Below are 18,936 nucleotides of genomic sequence, written 5' to 3' on the forward strand. Positions count from 1 at the left end.
GTTTCAGAGAGAGTTCCCTTTACTAGAAGTGAGCTTCTCGGGGCCAGGCCTGGTGGGCTGAATGCAATCTGCCCTCCCCCTGCTCCTTAAATGGGGGTCCAGCTGTGGACACAGGACTCAGCCAGAGAGACCACTGAGGCCTGATAGCAAGAGTCCTTCCCACCTGGACTCAGCCCCCAAGACACAGGTTCTCAAGCCCCAGAGACCGCAGCTTCGTCGAACACCTGGTTCTAGGTGGAGGGAGCACCCATCCCCAGCTGGGGTCATGGGCCAGGTGCCTGTCTCCTGCCAGTGTCCTCTGCTGCCCAGTGTGGCAGGGTTCCCCAAGCTCTGCTGTGAGCTTGACCAGCCTGGCAGGTCCAGCCTATCACCACCCTCCACATTGCAGCTTCAGGTGACTCTAGAAATGGGGGATGAGGAACCCCCCCTTTTCTCTCCCTTAAGCTCCCCACAGGACGAGCTGAAACCCTCACAGCTTAGGCCGCCACAGCCAGGAGGAGTCAGGGCACCTCTAGGGCTCTGGGCCCATGGAGAGGTTCCAGCAGGTGGTGGAACCTCTGACCCCCTGCAGCAGGGAGTCCGGGCGAGCACAGGCTGGAGGTCACCTTTACTGGCTGGGGGTCCTGAGTCCCATCTCTATGTGGGTCCCAATGTCCCCACATCTCATCCGGCATTTTGGGGGTGTGCCCTGGGGTCTCGGGCGACTTCCCTGCTGGAGATTCCACACGCCTTCCTGGGAGTCCCGGTGCTGGCTGTGTTGGGCCGGGTGGATCCTTGAGGCCTCCTACCACCTGATGCTGAGGCTGGAGCCAGCCTTTTCCACCGCGTGGTAGCTTGTGTGCAGCAGGCGGCTGGCCTGCTCTGAGCCCTCGCCCTGCAGCCAGTGCCCATACAGCTCCTGGACCCCAGGCGCATCCTCTGGTGCCTCGGTCCTGACCATGCTGTATAGCCTCTCAACCTGCTGGAGAAGCTCCTTGCCAGGCATGTCGGGGGCCTTGAGCTGGCCTCCACCATTCAGGCAGCCTGTGGCAGAGAAGGACGGGCAGAAGTGTGGTCAAGGGGAGGATGTCAGCACATGGGGTCCCAGAGGGCCCACTCTGTCTGCAGCTACCTGAAGGGCAGGCCATGACCTCCACATAGTGGTATGGGCAGCGGCCTCGCTTGAGCTTTTGCACCAGGTTCTGGATGTTGCGGAAGCCGTAGGCCGCGGCGAAGTGCAGCAGGACCCGGCCCTCCCTCTCCAGAATCACCTCCTGGAGGTCCTTGTTCCTGAGGGGACACAGACCAGGCTGTCCACACGGCACGCCCAGGCTTCCTCCCAGGTGGGGGACAGTGATAGGGGAGGGTAGAAAGCTCCCTTCAATGAGTGGGGCAGGTGGCCTCAGCCCCAGCCTTGGTTTCCTGGTCTGTAGAATGGGAACCCCACCTTCCCAAGGTCTGACAAAGGCCCCAGCCCGCCCTCCCTGGAATGGGGACTCACATTGGGACACACCCTGTGCCAGGAAAACCGTCCTGCCACCATGGGCCTCTGGGGCCCTGGGTCACCGTGCTGTGGGTAGCGGACACTGAGCCCTATGATGAGGAGACCAAGGGCTGGAGAGCTCTGGCCCCTTCACATGAGCCAGAGGGGAGGGCCCAGCTCCTGCCTGGTGCCCGAAAGGCTGCCCTGCCCCAAGCTCCAGCCCTTCCCACTGACCTCAGGGGTCTGTAGGTGACTTCAGTGACGTGGATTCCAAAGAGCTCCTGGGCTGCATGCCGGAACACGTGCTCCAGGTAGCCCCCCGAGCCCCCACCCTGATGGCTGGTAGGCTCCTGGGCAGATACACTGCTGCACCTGGGGAGGAGGGCATGGCCTCAGGTGGTAGTGGGGCTGCTGTCCACCAAGGCTTCCGGGTAACCTCTGTCTGTCATGTTTGAGAGCGCTTGCTTTCTAAGTGGAAGATGAGTCACAGACTCCAGGGCTTTGTGGGTGTGTCAGGAGGAGGCTCTGGGGGAAAAGGACTGTCCCCTCCGTCATGTCACCTGTTCTGGGGGGCTCAGACCTGTATGAAGTTGGGGTCAGCTCTGATAAGCATCAGCCAATTGTCCACAGGCCGTCTCGTGAACTCAACCACCTCTGGACACCTACACATACCACGGGGCAGACGCAAAACCACCCAGAAGGAAGCTGAGGCAGAGAAGAAGGGGGAGGACAGTGCCTGCCCCCGCCTCGTCCCTTCTGCTGCCCACCAGGACATCAGTGACCCCAAGGTCAAGAGCACCCCAATGCTGGACGAGCTTACTGCCCCTGACATGGCAGGCGCAACGTACAGACTGTCCAGGGGAGCTGGCTCCAGCTCTGACAGCGAGACCCCTTCTTCTTCCAGCAGCTTGAAGACTTCTCCTACGATGAGACCACAGCACAGACAGACGCTCTTCAGCTGAATCTCAACAAAAACAGAGACCATGAAAGATCCCCACCACCTGCATCCCTAGCAACCTGTGAGTGGCCAGACGTCCAGCCCCTGCTCGTGAGTGGAGGATGAACCCAGCCAGAGGCAACTCCACTTCTGAAGGGCCTCCCGGTGCTGCGGTGGGGCAGACGCGCCTGACCCTGGGGTGCCTCACAATGCGCCTGGAGTGGGCAGGGCACCACGTCCCTGGACAGCGACCCTCCCCCGATTGTCTGCCTCCCGGGTGGGCGTTCATTTCTCTTTTAAGCATTTGGGAGCCTCTGCAAGGCTGCTCAACTCACAGATGGGGTGACCAATATGAGCCAGGGGGGTTGTGCTGGGCCTGATGCTGGGGACACAGCGCCAGCAGGCTCGGGGCCCCGCACCTGTTGTGATGACACAATCCACATCGCGTGTCTGGTGCTCTTGGCTGAAGAAGTCGGGTCTGGAGGCTTCCAGCTTTTTGTCGTAGCAGGGCATCACCGTCACGTGGTAGATCTTGTCGGGGGTCAAATGCTGCGTGGAGAACACGGCAGTGGTGCAGCTGCCTGGCCCCAGCAGCAAAGGCTGAGGCGGAGGTGACAGCACAGGCACGGCTGGGAGCACAGTTCTGCGTGTGGGTCCGTGACCACTGCAGTCTTGGCTCATTTTGTAAGATGTCCCTGTTACCTGCTGCTGGGAGAAGAAGTCCTTGACCAGGGAGCCCATGACCTGCTGCGGGGACCGGGCGGTGCTGATGTGGGGGAGGAGGACGTTCCCGTGGGTCTTCTCGGCGTAGCAGATCCAGCCTGAGGCCGACACAGGGTGGGGGTGGTGGGGGAAGTGAGCAGGGCAGGGGTGTGACTTTCTGGGGTGGACCGACTTGTACAGGAGTTAGGAGCCCACTAAGAAGCCCCCACTCTGCTGTCGCCGACACGTGTCTCAGGTGTCCCTGTGATCACCCCTCTGGGAACTGAAGCGACTACAGGTGACCCGCAGGCAGTGCCTGCTGACGAGCCCCTCCCCCAGCAGTCCCGTCACCCATGTCCAGCTGTTGACATCGGTCCGCAGCATCAGCATACCTGGGCAGGCGGAAGTCAGCACAGGCAAGGCCTGCTTGGAATCAGCCTGTGCTCGGAATCGCCGCACGAACTCCCGCTGGCTCTCGAGGAGGCTGAAGTTCCTCGAGAAGGTGGTATCAAACACGTAGTGTGCCCCTGCAAGGGAGCACCCATCTCACCCCAAGAAGGATGGCCACAGCCCCAGGCGCTGCCCACCTTGCCCCGGGAGCAGGGCTCTGCCTTCCCGTGGGGCGTCACATGGCACGCTGGTGTGCAGACAGCCCAGCGTCCTTGGGCCTTCCTTCCTTTGAGCTCGGTGGCTGCCAGGGACCAGGCCAAACCCTGCATGCTGCCTAGGGCAGCCGCCGGCACCGGGGCTCACCCCACGTCCTCCCAGCCCTGCTCCCAGCACGCAGAGGTCGACCAGCTGATCTGAGCCAGAACCCAACTCAGACCTGGGAGATGTGCCTTGATGGTGATAGTTTAAAAACAATATTAGGAGTGGGTAAATTCCAGACTCGGGGAAGTGCAACATCAGAATTCAGACAGTTTTCTATTAAAAGGCACTGCTCTCTGTATCAAAACAAAACTTCAAGTTGAAGTCAACCTCAGAGAGTTTCTGATGCGTTTAAGTCCAGTGACAGCGGGGCATGACAAGCCCCCCGCCAGCCCTCGTGTCCAAGCTGGAGCTCACCCAAGGTTCAGCACCTACCTAATTTTTTAAAGAATGCAGTTAATTTCCTGGCGGTGTCTGTAGGATTCAGCTGAAATCTCACAGCCAGCGACGCTCTGGACTGGGGAGAGACCGAGATGACAACCAGCCTCTGCTGATCAGGCGCCGCCATCTGCAAAGCAAGGGACCTGCCGCTCACTCTGTGTGTTTAACAGATTCCAAGCCTAACTCCATCAGGGTGTGTCATTTTTGCAAACACGTAGAACCTAAAGTTTAGGGTTAACACTTCAATGTCAAAATACAAGTAATTGACTGAGATCCCACCGATGAGACCTAAAAATGCCAGGAGTCACTAGGAGACATAGGACAAAGGGCACCAGAAGATGAGCTGCCCTGACAACACGAGTGAGGGATGCTGGGGTTGATGTCGGGTTAGAGTGGCATCCCAAAGACTGCCCCACTGCTCACCTTATTAGCACCTAGAACCTTCCGCAGCTCCTCGTGGCTCTGCTGAGTGATGAGCACGGTCTCTGCCGAAGTGACGCAGCCACTGCACGCCAGGCAGTCGTCCAGCGAGATCTTGGCCCTCTCCAGCTTCTTCGTCCCTCCATCCTGGAAGCACAAGAACCTGGTACCCCAAGGGCCCTCCGCATGAGGATGTGGAGCTCTCAGATGATGGGACCCACAGGAAACCTTCATTCTCCGTCTCACAACACTGACAACCAACTACTGGCTTTATGTGCTGTAAGTTCTTAGAAATTAAACATGTATTGCAGAAACACGTATACACGTTCTAGATTTTCATAGTGGCACCGAAATCTAACTTTGGTACAAACTTGGCTGGCACGTCAGATCATATTGAAGAGGCTTGCTGCCCGCCAGGGGTGGGAGATGGGCGTTAAATCTGCAGAGAAGCAGCTGACTCATCACAGAGGCCCTGGACAGTCGTTGGTCCCCAGGCTGCCCTCACGGGGCTGTGGGGACAGGAAAATGCCCAAGGCCGGGCTCTAAATGGAGGAGGAAGAGAAAGGCAAGGGCAAAGATTAAGGAAGAAAGGAGAGAGGGACAAGGAGAGGGGCAGAGGGAGGAGATGGCGGGAGCCTGTGCCCACCTGGGCTGTGCCTGCCTAGTGCCAACACACAGAAGAGTGGGTGAGGGACACAAGGGGCAGTCACAGTGTCAGACTCGGCCAGACATTTGCAGAACTTGGTGTTCAAGCCAGCCTCCAGGCTGGGCAACTCTTCTTAGCTGCAAAAGATCCTAGTAGAGCCCCTTCACGCCCTCTGCACACACAGGAGTGGTCTGAGCCAGGGCCAGCTGAGCTTCAGGGGCCCAGAGTGTGACCAGGGGGCTGACAAGACTGGAACTCCCTTCCAGCCCAGATCACTAGGCCTTACTTAGCACCAAAGACACAATTTGAGCTCAGTGCATTTTCCCAGGTTGGACTGGCCTCAAGGCCAGGCTGTGATGCTGTGCTGAGCAGGGGGCTGATGTGCTTCCGACTTCCCTCCAGATCAACCACTGCTGCTCTGGAGCAGCGCCCACTGGGTCCCTAAAAAGGACCCAGTCTTCCGTGCTGTACTGGGCTTGGGCGGGACCCATGGTGTGCTGCTGCGTCACCCTCCTGGGCTGAGTGAACAGTGGCTCTCTCCCTGTGAACTCTGGATCCTGCTGTCTGGCCCTACCATGAACCATCCTGTGGCTCCTCCTCTGCTTGGGCAGGATCCCCGGGCCAGCGTGCCTGGTGGTGCCTGCGGTCCCTGGGACAGCACAGATGTTCTTGAGAGTCCAAATGGCAAAGAGTCGGGGTAAATTTTAACGCCACTGGATTAGCATCTTGTCATTCCTAAATTACACAGGAAGTAGGTGTTCCCTAAGAAAAAGTGGTCTGGACTAGAAAATCTTACACAATTACAACTCAGAGAGAGAAGGAGAGAGGGAGGGGATGCGGGAACTGCCATCTCTGCAAAGAGCTCTCTGCAGAACATATCTGAGAAAGGACTGGTGAGACGTGCAAGATCCTGTGGCCCCTGCATTTGTCACTCGACGGAGCAGTGAAACGTGGTTCAGGCCAACCGAGCTGGCACTTACCTGACTGACTTGGAAGTAACTCCCGTCATTTTCGATGTGGATCTTGGCTGCGCCGCTTCCCGGCTTCTTATCCACCCTCATGGGCTTGATGCAATCCTATACCAGTAAGAAACCCCAACAGGCACCTGAGTTCACAGAGGCGGAAGAAGAGGGGCAGCCTGATGGCCACACCACCACCTGGGACGAAAACTCTGCCCTGATTCCGGTCTTCCTGCAGCAGAAGCACTCTTAGCGCTATGGATCTTGTTACTGCTTACCCTACTCACGCCTGGTCAGACACTCTGTCCGACCAAGAGTCGCTCTGCAGGTCACAGTCAGATGGAGGCGGTGCTGACTGGGCCTGCACGCTAACCTGTCTGCAGACAGCACCAACCCACACCCTCACCTTTCTCAACGTAAACGTCTGGCGCGGCACCGTGGCCAGTTTTTCATTGACTGCTGGGAGGAAGCCAGGGGGTCGCTAGGAACGCTTGGCCCCGCCCAGTTCCTGGAAGAAAGTTCCTTTCTCTGCCCAGCTCCTGGAGTTCTCGCGGTCTCTCTCAACAGGAGCGCCTCACTGGCCATCGCATTCCCAAAGGGAACTAGCCCCAGAAAGCCTTGGTGGGAGGCCTGTCCGAGCTCGTCCTGCCGCTGTGCCGGGACCAGCCCCACCCGTTCCTCCTCCTGGGACGGATTAGCTATGGCCCTCCGAGCCTTGGTCCTGCACGGCTGGTGGCAACCGATAAGCGGAGACACCAGATAAGGGCGGCCGGCTCTCAAGTGCAGCTGTCCTGTCCCCTTTGGGGGCAAGCTCTGTCTTCCCCCCCGGGGGGGACACCTACGACGACCACCGCGGTGCCTCCAGCGGAGCACCTCCCCTGCCCTCGCAGCGGGGTGGGGCCGTCCTACTCTGTTCACACGCAAGGAACTGGCCAGGGAAGCTCGGCAGGGTCTCCCGGGCCCCAAGCTAGGTGAGTCCGGCTGCACTGGCCGCCCGGGAAGGGGACGCGGAAGCTACGGGGCTGTGCGACCCGGCAGCCTCGCTTCTTAGCCCCTCTCTCAGGGGAGAGACTGCGGCGGAGGGGGCTCCCCGCTCACGGCCGCCGCCCGGCCCCCCCACCTGAGACGGCGCGATGAAGTCGTCCAGGTCCGTCAGCTGTAGGGCCCCGCTGAAGAGCGACGCCATGGTGCCACACTGCCGCCCGGCGCCGCGCGCAGGTGTCACCAAATGCCGCGAAACGGTGAAGCGGTTCCGCCACGCTGCCGGAAAGCGTCCGCATGGCTCATGCGCGACTGGCCAAGCGGCCGGGCATCCGGAAGGCGCGCGCCCCCTGCTGGCGACCCCGGGCACCTCTCACTCTCCCCCCTGCCTGGGCGCGGGCCGGAAGGTAGAGGGGCGGCGGGGCGGCAGGGCGGCGGGGCGGCGGGGCGGCGGGGCGGCGAGGGCGCCTCCCTCGCGGTCCCGGGCTCACCTGCCAGCCAGGTGTGCGGCCCCCGCCGTCTCCGCCCCGGGAGAGATGCAGCCGACTTCCTTTACTTGGTTTCGGACGCAGCCCAAGAACCCAGAAGGGCGCCGGGTACGCAGAGACGCCCAGTTTCTGTTGAAAAGAGAAGAAAATGAGAGTGACGGGGATGGGAAGCCGTTCCTCCCGAGGCTGCGGCTCAGTGCAGAGCCCTGGGGTTCTCGGAGAGAGTCCGCGGTTATTTCAAAGACCAGCCTGAGAAAACTCCATTTCCCTGTGAGGTTTTATTACCTGAGACAAAACCTCTGCTGGCTGGACTCAGTTCTTGAGTTGTCATGTACAGGTAATGACCACTTTTTATGGGGCTTTCCAGAAAACGCCAGTGATCGAGTCTGGCACATCCCTGGGACCCACGTGGGCCCAGCCCTGAAGGTGCCTTGGCAGGATCAGCCCCAGAATACCCCGCGGGCAGGGCATGATCTCACATGCTGGGGGCCCATCCCAGCCTGTGCTCTTCTTGGGGTTCTTGTTCTGATGTGGGCTCTTCCTGGTGATTCCTCACCTACCTGCGGGTTAACTGTGACGTCCAGGTGCCTGAGGCCCAGGTGCTGGTGCGGCCTCCTCCAGCACCTGCCGCCTCTCCTCGTGGCTCCCAGGATGGGAACTTTCTTTTCAGCAGCGAGAGGGGCTTTCACCAGGGGCTGTACCTGGTGGGCTTCCAGGCCCCAGCACCCGCCGTCCTGGCAATATCTGACTAAAGTCTGGAGTACGATGTCTGAAATCTCAACATTCTCACTCATTATTAGAACCAGACAAATACAAAAATAAACTTAGTTTCACTGCAATGCTCCAGAGAACGTTTACAAAAAATGTGTGAGGATAATAAGTGCTGTTGGGATCAGGGCAGGATAAGGGTCGGTTAGGCTGGGGTGATGGAGAGGGTTTATAGCATAGGGGCCTCTGGCCGAGGCTGGGGGACAAAGGCTCAGTAGTTGTGGCTCACGGGCCTAGTTGCTCCGTGGCATGTGGGATCTTCCCAGACCAGGGCTCAAACCCGTGTCCCCTGCATTGGTAGGCAGATTCTCAACCACTGCGCCACCAGGGAAGCCCAGCAGGCAGATTCTTAACCACTGCGCCACCAGGGAAGCCCCTTGCTATTGATTTTTAAATCAATCTTATTGTGGTACAGTTTATGCACAATAAAGGCATCCGTTTAAAGGGTACAGTCCAAAGAGCTTTGGTGGTTACACACATCCGTGAAATCTCCACCCCAGTCAAGAGAGAACATTTCCATCAGCCCCAAAAGATTCCTCACTGCTACTCCTGCGAACAGGAATCCTGAGTTTTAGTGAAGCTGCCTGGCCCCGGCAACCAGTGACGTGCTTTTTGTCATGAGGGATTCGTTTGAAATTTAACATTTTTATAGAAACAGAATCATACATTATGTACCCTTTGATATCTGCCCCTTTCACTCAGCATAATGATGTTGAAATTCATCTTTTCCCCCCAAGTATGAGTAGTCTGTTCCCTCTTACTGCTGACCAGTAGGTCAGCATATGAATAATACCATATTTCGTTTGTCCATTGGTCTACTGATGGAAATTTGTTTTTCCCCATTTTTGGCTATTGTGAATAGAGTTGCTATGAATATTTACGTACGAGACTTTGTGTGCACATCCAGGTTTATTTCTCTGGAGGGATTACTTAGGAGGGGAATGGCTAAGTTGTATGGTTAGGAGTATACCTAACTTCTTAAGAAAATGCCGGATGCAGGTGGAAAATGGTGGCAGCAGCTGGATCCTGGGTTTCTGGGCTGCGAGGTTCGTTCCCGGCTGCAGCTGGAGCAGCCTGTGTCGAGTGGCGCCATGATGAGGAGGGCTCAGCTCTCATGTGGAAGGCCCTCACCTACTTTGTGGCGCTTCCCGGGGTGGGAGTGAACACGCTGAACGTCTTCCTGAAGCACCACGGAGAGGAGGAGAGACCTGAGTTCATCACCTACCCCCATCTCTGTATCAGGTCTAAGCCCTTTCCCTGGGGAGATGCTAACCATACCCTGTTCCATAATCCTCATGTGAATCCACTTCCAACTGGCCATGAAGATGAATAAAGAGAATGTGGACCACTACCCAGTGGGGACCACAGCACTGGTTTGGACCATTACTCTGCACACATGGACCAGAAAAGTGTATGGGACCTTAAGCTCACCTTCTTGTATCCAGTGATGACCATTATACTGATCTTCTGTCCCTTTGCTTATGGCAGGAGATGGCTTTAATAACTTAGTCAAGGGACTTCCCTGGCGGTCCAGTGGTTAGGACTCTGCGCTTCCATTGCCAGGGACCTGGGTTCGATCCCTGGTCGGGGGACTAAGAGCCCACAAGCTGCACGGCGTGGCCAAACAAAAACAAAAAATGCCCAGCAGAAATGCCCGCACTACCTTGTGCTCCCACCACCAGGTGTGAGTCCCACTGCCCCACACCCGAGACACACTTCCCTTGTCAGACCCTTTAAGTGTCCTCGTTCTGGCGGGTGTGTCTTGTGGGGGGTTTGATCTGCATCTCCCAGTGAGTTGGGCATCTTTCAATGTGCTTATCAGCCATTCAGACGTCTTCTTTTATGAACTGTCTGTTCAGATCTTTGGCCTGTCTTTTAAAAACAGCTTTCCTGAGAAAGAATTCCCACACCATGCAACTTACCCACTTAAAGCATACAATTCAATGTTGTTCCTTTAACCTGAATTATCGAACACCAAATGGCTTTGGAATTTAGCTTTTGCTTCTGACCTGATAGTGTTTCTTTTTTTTTTAATAAATTTATTTATTTATTTATTTATTTGGCTGCGTTGGGTCTTCGTTGCTGCGCGTGGGCTTTCTCTAGTTGTGGCGAGCGGGCGCTATTCTTCGTTGTGGTGCACGGGTTTCTCATTGTGGTGGCTTCTCTTGTTGTGGAGCACGGGCTCTAGGCACACAGGCTCAGTAGTTGTGGCGCACAAGTTTAGTTGCTCCGCGGCATGTGGGATCTTCCCAGACCAGGGATCAAACCTGTGTGCCCTGCATTGACAGGCAGATTCTTAGCCACTGTACCACCAGGGAAGTCCCCTGATAGTGTTTCTTAATGAAGGCAAACTAAAATTACAAGGGAAAACAGAGCTTACACACAAAACACGTACTGCATGACCATCATTTTAACAACAAAAGTAACGTGTTTCATACGCCTCCTGTGCCATCAAAGTTAAAACAGGAAGTGAACTGTCCACTCCCACCCACACTGCAGCCGCTGTGTCTTTTGGGCTCAAACTGCAGTTCCTGCAAGTGGGCACAGAGGAACCTTCCATCCACATCTCAAAATTCATTTAACTGTGCAATTGGGGGGCCCCACCTAACCCTCAGTTGGAAGTGATTAATCCTGTTAAGTCCATCTAGTGAATTTTTAAATTCCAGATTTTGTATTTTTCATTTCTAAAATTTCCTATTTGGTTCTTTTAAAAATATTTTCATTTTTTTCCTACCTCTGCGTTCATGAGAACCCATTTTTCCATGACCTCTTTGTCTGGTAATTCTAATACTGTCTTACCGTGGCCTCAGCAGATTCTTTTCCCTGGAGAATGGGTCACAGTCTCCCAGCTCTCCCTGTGCTGAGCAGTTTTTGATTTTATCGTGAACATTGTGACTGTTTCGTTGTGTAGACACTGCATTCTGTTATATTCCTACAAAGAGTGTTGCTGCTTCTGTTTGGGCAGGCAATGAACTTGGTCATACTTGAACTGTGACCTCTGCCACTCCCGGAGAGTGCAGAGCTTAGTCTCAGCCAGTTTGTCATTTGAGCTGTCTGCCTTGCACACACATGATTCAGGGGTCAGCAAGAGGCCTGGGTAGAGTTGGTACACAGAATTTGGGGTCCCCTCCTCTGGCTCTCTCCTTTTCAGAGTTCTCCACACGCTCTCTGCTGTCTGGTTATTCTGGGCTCCTTCCTTTGGCTCTTTCGGCCAGAAAGATGGTGGGATTTCTGCTGGTGTCTGAGCACCCCACACCACAAAGCCACACCCACAAAGGGAAATCCACGCGGGCATCTTCCCTCAAGTATCAATTCCCGTCCAAAATCTGGCTTGTTTCCTTCACTCCCCAGAGCCCTTAGGGAACTGTTTTTTTTTATATTTTGTCCAGAATTTTTCAGTTGTTATCTATGGAAAGGACTTTTTTTTTTTTTAAAGGCACTTACTCTTTCTGTGAGTTGGTTCTTGTACCTGGCAGCCTTCCTGAATTCTGTACTAATTAGCATTTGGCTCAACTGTACATAATAGAAAACCCAGCCCACGGAGAGAGGTCAGAAACCGGACAGATTCCACACAGGCAACTCCTATTCACAAAAGTATAGGAGGGTAGCGGGGCGGGGTGGGGGAGATCGAGGGAGCCACCAGGGACTCTGGCTCCAGGGGCACACACAAAGGCTGTGGTGCCAGGATCCGCGTGCGGACACTGGCGTCTGGCCAGCACAAAGGTGGCCTCCGCCTCCCATCCGGGAGACGGCCAGTGCCTGGGCAGGTGAGCTCCCGCAGCCCCCCACCTGACCACTGCACCACCACGCCGACCTGAGCCTGGAATTCACTCCTGGGAGGCAGGGAGTCACATCCTGGCCAGGCGGCCACCACCCAGAACCTGCTGACTGGGGTGGAGACCCTCAGGGCACCAGCCGTGGGTGGGGGGCGATGGGGACCATGCCCTTGCCTTGCCCTGCAATTGTGGCCTCTCTGCGGCACTGAACCTCTGTTGTACCACCTGAGAAATGGGAGAGTAAGACCCCACGAGGTGAGGCCTTGGCTCCGCACACATGCCTGGTACCTGACGGTCAGCCTACCCGGAGCTCCCATGACCGCCCAGGGAGGGAGAGGCAGAGGTGGCTCCCCCCACCCCCTGCAGCCCCTCCCCAGGTCTCCACCCACGCATTCCTATGGCCTGAGTACTGCCGCTCCCAGCTGCTGGCCCGAGCCTTGTTTGTCTCCCTTGACAGACCCCAGAGGCTCCCACCTCTTGCCCTCCTGCTTCCCAGTTGAGGAAACCGAGTCAGAAGACGTGCAGAACTGGCTGGTAATCCTGGAACATCAGAGTCACCATGGGCAGGGCTCCCCTGGACCCTGGGGAGGTGACTGGGGTCTGCCGGCACCCAGCCTAGGCTCCAGGTTCATGAGGGGCTGACCTTGGCCTAATCTGTGTGGGGTGGGGCCATGATGGAGGGCATGCTTGGGGAGGTGAGGGCGGGGACACCTCCTTCAGTACCTCCAGCCAAGCAGGCTCTGGGTGGGAGCAGGGATTAGGCGGAGGCTGGTACTGGGACCCAAACAAGCAGGCTGGGGGAGATAGGGCAGCCCCCGCCCCTGCCCACCATGGATGCCTCCACCCTAGTCCTCACTGCACTTGGGGAGCAGCGAGGACAACCTCCCCTGGCCTCAGAGGGCTGTGCCCTCGGTCAGCTGTACCCTTGCCCCAGCTGCTCCTGACATGCTGTGTGACCCCAGGTTAGCCACACAGCATCTCTGTTCTTGGGGAAGACTAAATGACCCTGCATCAAAGACCCTAGACCTGTGATCTGTGCCCCTTCCCGCTCTCACCAGACAGGCCTGAGGCTGGCAGGGAATGTGGTCTGACTTCATTTGCCACCACTTGAGGGCCAGACCTTGGGAACCGAGGTTGGGCTGGGGTGGGTGAGACAGGTGGGGCAGGAGAGAGCTTCAGCCAGTGTCCTGCAGCTGCACACCTGCTGGAGGCTGTGAGCTCATGGTTCTTAGGCTCAGGGTTGGAGCTGGCCATTCCTCTGTCACTGACACAGCTGCCTCTACCTCACACACCACTCTGATGAGCTTGTGGTCCACTCAGACCCCAGACCCCACATGCTAGCAGGCAGGCCCACCCCCAGGTCCTGGGCAGGGCCTGAATCACCTGCTCCAGCATGTGCCAGCATCTCTGCAGGAGCCAGCATGCAGTAGGCACTCAGGGAGTGTGCAGGTGGTTAATGAGTGACAGATGACCAGGTGGACATTGGTCTTGAAGGACTCAGGGTCGAAGATGGGACCATCCCAGGTACCAGAAAGGGAAGCATCTGAGCAGCCTTGTATAGGGAGACAGAGTGTGGTGAGGGGACTGTTTCCTTGTCACACAAATATGCCTGAAACAGACGTGACTCTGGCAGGTCACACTTGGGCCACTCTGGAAGCTGCAGCCCTAAGACAGCTGAGGTGCCTCTGTGGCCCCAACCTGGCCTATCTGGGGGTAGGAGGTGTGAAGGTTGCAGATTCTAGGGCCCACGGTGGGCTGCAGGGGTTCTGAGGGAGCCCCTACCTGGGGTGCAAGGGGTCCCCCCTGGTTACACGGGGCTGGGGTGGGGGCTGAGGGGAGACAGCAGGGGGAGGCACAGCTCCTGCCTGGCCTCACCCACCCCAGGGGCAGGGGCCCCACTCAACCGCCTCTTTTCTGTTCTGGAGGGAGGGGAGCTCCCCAGGACACTCCCCGCAGGCTGGGCTCTTTGCCCTGCTGAAAGGGGTTGCTGAAGCATAAGCGTGCCCCCGCCCCCACCGCTGCCAATTTCTGAGCCAGGGGTGGGGCCAACACAGGCCTGGGTGGAGGTTTGGGGGAGGGGATGGTTCCATTCCACCAGCCCTAGGTGGCCTCCGGCTCCCTGGGAGGGGCAGGTGTGGAAGGCAGTTTGGTCTCCTGCAGGCCCCTACCTAGTCCGGGACAATATTCTGTGGGGAGTGCCTCCCCACCCACCTACCACCCACACTGGTCCACAGGCCCCAAACCCCACTTCAGAGAGCACACGGGGGTCTCCCCAGAATGCCCACCCACTGCCCCACCCTAAGGGCTGGCAGGTGGGAAGGGGTGTCACCCTTTGTTGTTGTTTTTTTTTGGCCATGCCACATGGCACATGGGATCTCAGTTCCCTGACCAGAGATTTTTTTTTTTTTTTTTTTTTAACATCTTTATTGAAGTATAATTGCCTTACAATGGTGTGTTAGCTTCTGCTTTATAACAAAGTGAATCAGTTATACATATACAATATGTTCCCATTTCTCTCTGACCAGAGATTGAATCCGGGTCACGGTAGTGAGAGCCCGCAGTCTTAACCGCTAGGCTACCAGGGAACTCCCTCTGGTACTGCCCAGGCCTCTGCTTTGGGAGCGACCTCAGAAGGGAAAGCAGTGGGCTGGTGGGCCCTGCCGGCCTTGTCCACCTGGCAGGGCCCTGGGTTTGCACAAAGCCCAGCACCTGCGGCTGTGGGTGGGAGGGGAGGATGGCCACGCTGCAGGGTGAGGGGTCGCTCAGCCTGACCCCCAGCCCCGAACTGCTCAGCTCCCCTGTTTTGAGTGGGGGAAACCGAGGCCAGCCAGAGCCAGAGGCGGCCCTGCCTCCTCGCACGAAACTCTCCTGCCCTGTCCTGCCTGGCCCTGCCCTGCAGGGAGAGAGGACAGGCGCCAGCTGCTGGCTGCCCGCTGGGGCCCTCACAGCTGGGGGCCAGGCTGACTCAGACCTGACACCCCTGGCTGAAGGGGCCAGTTTCCCGGAGGGGGTGGGGCAGGCGTGCTGGTTGGTTCTGAGAGAAGGGCCAGTGGCAGCACAGACACTGCTGTGGAGGCCTGTGAAGGTTCAACCCGGGAGCCCTCCGGGGCCTGAGGCCCCTGCAGCCCCCCAAGGCCCCGCACTGGCCCGGGGCAGTGTCATGGGTAGGGGGACATGGTGGGGGCGGGGAAGCAGGGGGGACATCAGAGTGGCTGTCCTCCACAGACTATGGCCTTGCAGACTGCTCAACCCCGCCTGGGGTCCTGTGGGTCTCCCACCCACGGCAGCCTCTTGCTCCTTCTCAGCTTCGGTGAGTCATGAGGGCGGGTTGCCGCAAAACGCTGGTGTGCAGAGAGCACAGAGGGCAGCCGAGGGTCCTCAGGGGGTCGGGGCCTTAGGAAAGGCTCTACCTGCTCTACACGTCCTCTCCGGCTGTGGGCAGTGCCCCCCAGCCCCTTCCCGGGCAGGTGTCCCGAGTCCTGGGCAGGTGCCCCTGATTCCAGAGAAGTGTCCTGAATCTCCGCAGGTGCCTTGAGTCCCAGGCAGGCTGTTAGCCTTCTCTCTGTCCCCAGAGGTGACTGTGTCTGGCACCCCCGCTGCACCACAGTGCCCTATGGGGTTGGAGGCAGAGGCAGGGTGGTGATGGGGGCACAGGCCAAACTGAGTGTGCCCATGGGACAGGTTTCTGCCTGCCCTGAGCAGAGGGGCCCCAGGAGGAGGATGTGGGAGGCCTGTGCTCCCTGGTTTGGTGTTGTGGGCCGTGACATCATAGGGTGAGGGGCCTAACCCTCTGCTTCCACACCCATGGAGTGTGCGCGGGGCTGGGAGGGGCCGGCTTTGCCTCCTTCCTCCCCTGGGTGGAGCCCCTGCCATCCCCTCGAGCCTGGTGTCCCTTCCCCTGCAGGGTGGGTGCTACCTTCCAGGGCCCAGGCTGCAGACACGGAACTGGTAAGGCCCCTCTGGGGAATCAGGGGAGGGTTTTCTGGCCCTGGGTGGGGGTCCTTGGAAGCCAGGACACTTGCGGCTCAGTCCCAGCCCTGCTCTGTTCTCAGGGTGTCATGACCCCATGGCTGCAACGGGACCTGTCCTGGCAGCAGCCTGAGGTGACCGTCATCCTTCCGAAGGCCCAGCGGGGCACAGAGAGTGAGCACGGTGCCCGGCTGTGTTGTGAGACTGTGAGGTCTCACCTGTCCACACCTGCAGCCCTTCCTAGCCACTTAGCTCATTCAATCATGACAATGCAGGAGAGTGAACAAAATTGCTCCATTTTGCTGATGGGTAAACTGAGGCCTGGAGAGTCATGTGGTGCCCAGGGTTCCAGTGCAGGTGCAGAAGGAAGAGGAGGTTGACAGGAGATGTCCAGCCCCCAACCCACTGCTTGCCCTTGCAGAGAAGACCTGCCCCCCGGGGCGGAAGGCCCAAGTGGTGGACGAAAACCTTATCTTCTACGAGGAGTGGGAGCTGGAGGCTTGTGTGGACGGAGCCCTGCTGGCCGCTCAGATGGACCAGGTGAACCTGGTGCCCTTCACCTACCAGCAGCTGCACATTTTCAAGTGCAAATTGGATGAGGTAGTTCAGGACTCCCGCCTGTCTGCTGTAGCGCAGTCTTCCCAGCTGCCCGGGGAGTGGCGGCGGCCCTCATAGTCCCTTCCCCCGGAAGGTCTACCCACAGGGGTACCCTGAGTCCCTGATCCAGCACCTGAGGTTCACCTTTGGGTGAACCCCGAGGACATCCACAAGTGGAATGTGACTTCCCTGGAGACCGTGAAATCTCTGCTCAAAGTCAGCAAAGGGCATGGGATGGATGCTCAGGTGACTGGCTGCGGAGGTGGGGAGGGGCAGGCACAGGGTGTGAGGTTGTGCAGGCCTGTGGGGCACAGAGTGTGAGGTGGTACAGGCCTGGGGGTTGCACAGGGTGTGAGGTTGTGTAGGCCCCAGGGGATATGTCTCTCCCTGCTCCAAGCCACTGAGTGGCCTCCTACCACAGGTGGCTGCCCTCATTGCCCGCTATGTAGGGGGAGGGGGCCAGCTGGACAAGGCCACACTGGACACCCTGGCTACCTTCCCCGCTACCCACCTGTGCCTCCTCAGCCCTGAGCAGCTGGGCTTCATGCAGCTCAACGTTGTTTGGTGAGTCCTGGGGTCTGTTAGGTGTGGTGGGTGTGCTGTGCTCCGAGCTCACTGCCCAGCCCTATGCTGCCTCCTCAGGGTGACCAGGCCCCAGGACCTGGACACATGCAGCCCACGGCAGATGGCTGTCCTCTACCCCAAGGCCCGCATCACCTTCCAGAACATGAGCGGGTCTGAATACTTCACAAGGATCAAGCCCTACCTGGGTGAGCCCGGGAGGACATGGGGGGCGTGATCCCTGAGGCTCCCCCTCTCATTGGGCAGCCCGCTGGTGGTGTGACCGGTGGTCAATGTGCCCTCCATCCCTCCAAGTGTGTGTAGGCTGAGACCCTGTGAGTTCTGGGCACCCCCAGCCTATCTTCCAACCCAGAGGGTCAGGTGGTCACCAGGCAAACCAGGGGCCCAGGAATTTCTTAGGAAAAAGGACTCTTGGTAAAGGAAGTGGCTTCTGGTAGCCTGTTGTCAGAGGGTGAGACTGGGGGTTGCTGCAAGGTCTCACACTTGGGGGCCCCTCTCCCCGTGGGCAGGTGGGGCCCCCACGGAGGACCTGAGGGCTCTCAGTCAGCAGAACATAAACATGGACGTGGCCACATTCAAGAAGCTGCGGAGAGAGGCTGTGCTGGTAGGGCCACGGAGAAGGGCAGGGCCTCTGGTGGGGCGGGGTCTCAGGAGAGGCAGCCAAAGCCCCCTCCAAAGTCTGGAAGGGCCAAGGCAGGGTCTGTGGGTGGGGCAGCATGGGATGGTCTGGACACAGTAGAGGACAGCAGCCTTCTGGGGAAAGGCAGGCAGACCCTGAGCCCTGTCTGGGGGCTTTGGCAGCCGCTGACCATTGCTGAGGTGCAGAAACTTCTGGGTGCAAACCGGGTGGGCCTGAAGGCTGAGGAGGGGAACAGCCCGCTGCGGGACTGGATCTCCCGGCAGTCGCAGGAGGACCTGGACAGTCTGGGGCTGGGGCTCCACGGTGGCACCCCCAACGGCTACCTGGTCCTGGACTTCAACGTCCGAGGTGGTCTGGGGTGGCCAGCCGGGTGGTGTCGGGCAGAGTGAGGGGCAGGGTCTGAGTCACCTCTTCTCTGCACAGAGGCCTCCTCGGGAGGCCCTCACCTCCTCAGACTAGGACCTGGACCTGTGCTCACTGTGACCCCAAGTCTGCTCCTGGCCTTGATCCTGAACTGAGCCCACTGCTGTGCTCTGGGAACTGGACCCTGCCATGGAAACACCACCTGGCTGGGAGTAGGCCTGGGTTGTCTCTGTCCGACCCCGAGGGCACCAGAGCTCAATAAAAGAAGCCCCATTCCCCCTTGAAGAGGTGCCCTGTGGTGTTTTGAGAACTGGGTGGGAGGGCCCTGATGGCTGTGGCCCAGTTGACAGGGTTCCCTGGGTTTCAACCCCTCCTCTTTGCACTTGGAAAGGGGAGGGACTCCAGGCAGGGGGGCCCTCAGGGCCTTCCTGATGCTGTTTCCATTGTTGGGTCTCCCCCCAGGCCAGGCCAACACTCAGGGTGGCTTCTGGTGACACTGCTGCCCCAGGAGATGGCAGGCTGGAGTCCTGATCCTAGCTAAGAGGGTCTCTGTCCCC

At 58.3% G+C, this 18,936-nt stretch overlaps 2 protein-coding genes and 1 long non-coding RNA gene across 4 annotated transcripts; 2 read left to right on the forward strand and 1 right to left on the reverse strand.

Annotated features, from left to right (window-relative positions):
• Position 1: 1 nt before the first annotated feature.
• CIAO3 (cytosolic iron-sulfur assembly component 3) lies at positions 2 to 7,490 on the reverse strand. 2 transcript variants are annotated; one of them, XM_082431797.1, is made up of 11 exons: positions 7,336 to 7,490; positions 6,237 to 6,332; positions 4,614 to 4,757; positions 4,185 to 4,317; positions 3,494 to 3,628; positions 3,102 to 3,220; positions 2,819 to 2,948; positions 2,311 to 2,383; positions 1,697 to 1,834; positions 1,112 to 1,269; positions 2 to 1,023 (listed from the first exon to the last, which is right to left on the reverse strand). In XM_082431797.1, the coding sequence occupies exons 1-11, from the start codon at positions 7,399 to 7,401 to the stop codon at positions 785 to 787; spliced, it is 1,431 nt and encodes a 476-aa protein (XP_082287923.1). In that variant the 5' UTR covers positions 7,402 to 7,490; the 3' UTR covers positions 2 to 784. The 2 variants fall into 2 exon arrangements, with proteins under 2 accessions (XP_082287923.1, XP_082287924.1); XM_082431798.1 differs by lacking the exon at positions 1,697 to 1,834.
• Positions 1,234 to 2,202, forward strand: LOC309645956. Its single transcript, XR_014255143.1, has 3 exons — positions 1,234 to 1,322; positions 1,413 to 1,773; positions 2,093 to 2,202. It is a non-coding gene; the product is annotated as an uncharacterized lncRNA (long non-coding RNA).
• A 1,968-nt stretch (positions 7,491 to 9,458) lies between the features above and the next one.
• MSLN (mesothelin) lies at positions 9,459 to 18,897 on the forward strand (the record flags this gene model as incomplete). The annotated part of the gene is given in 12 exon segments (XM_082429150.1): positions 9,459 to 9,694; positions 15,219 to 15,313; positions 15,454 to 15,538; positions 16,133 to 16,176; positions 16,619 to 16,797; positions 16,889 to 16,940; positions 16,943 to 17,040; positions 17,216 to 17,358; positions 17,437 to 17,564; positions 17,886 to 17,980; positions 18,178 to 18,364; positions 18,440 to 18,897. Coding segments are annotated over 12 exon segments (1,437 nt in total). The 3' UTR covers positions 18,535 to 18,897.
• Between the last annotated feature and the right edge of the window lie 39 nt (positions 18,898 to 18,936).

The sequence above is a fragment of the Balaenoptera physalus genome (assembly GCF_965194825.1).
Source record: "Balaenoptera physalus genome assembly, chromosome: 16".
Taxonomy (NCBI): domain Eukaryota; kingdom Metazoa; phylum Chordata; class Mammalia; order Artiodactyla; family Balaenopteridae; genus Balaenoptera; species Balaenoptera physalus.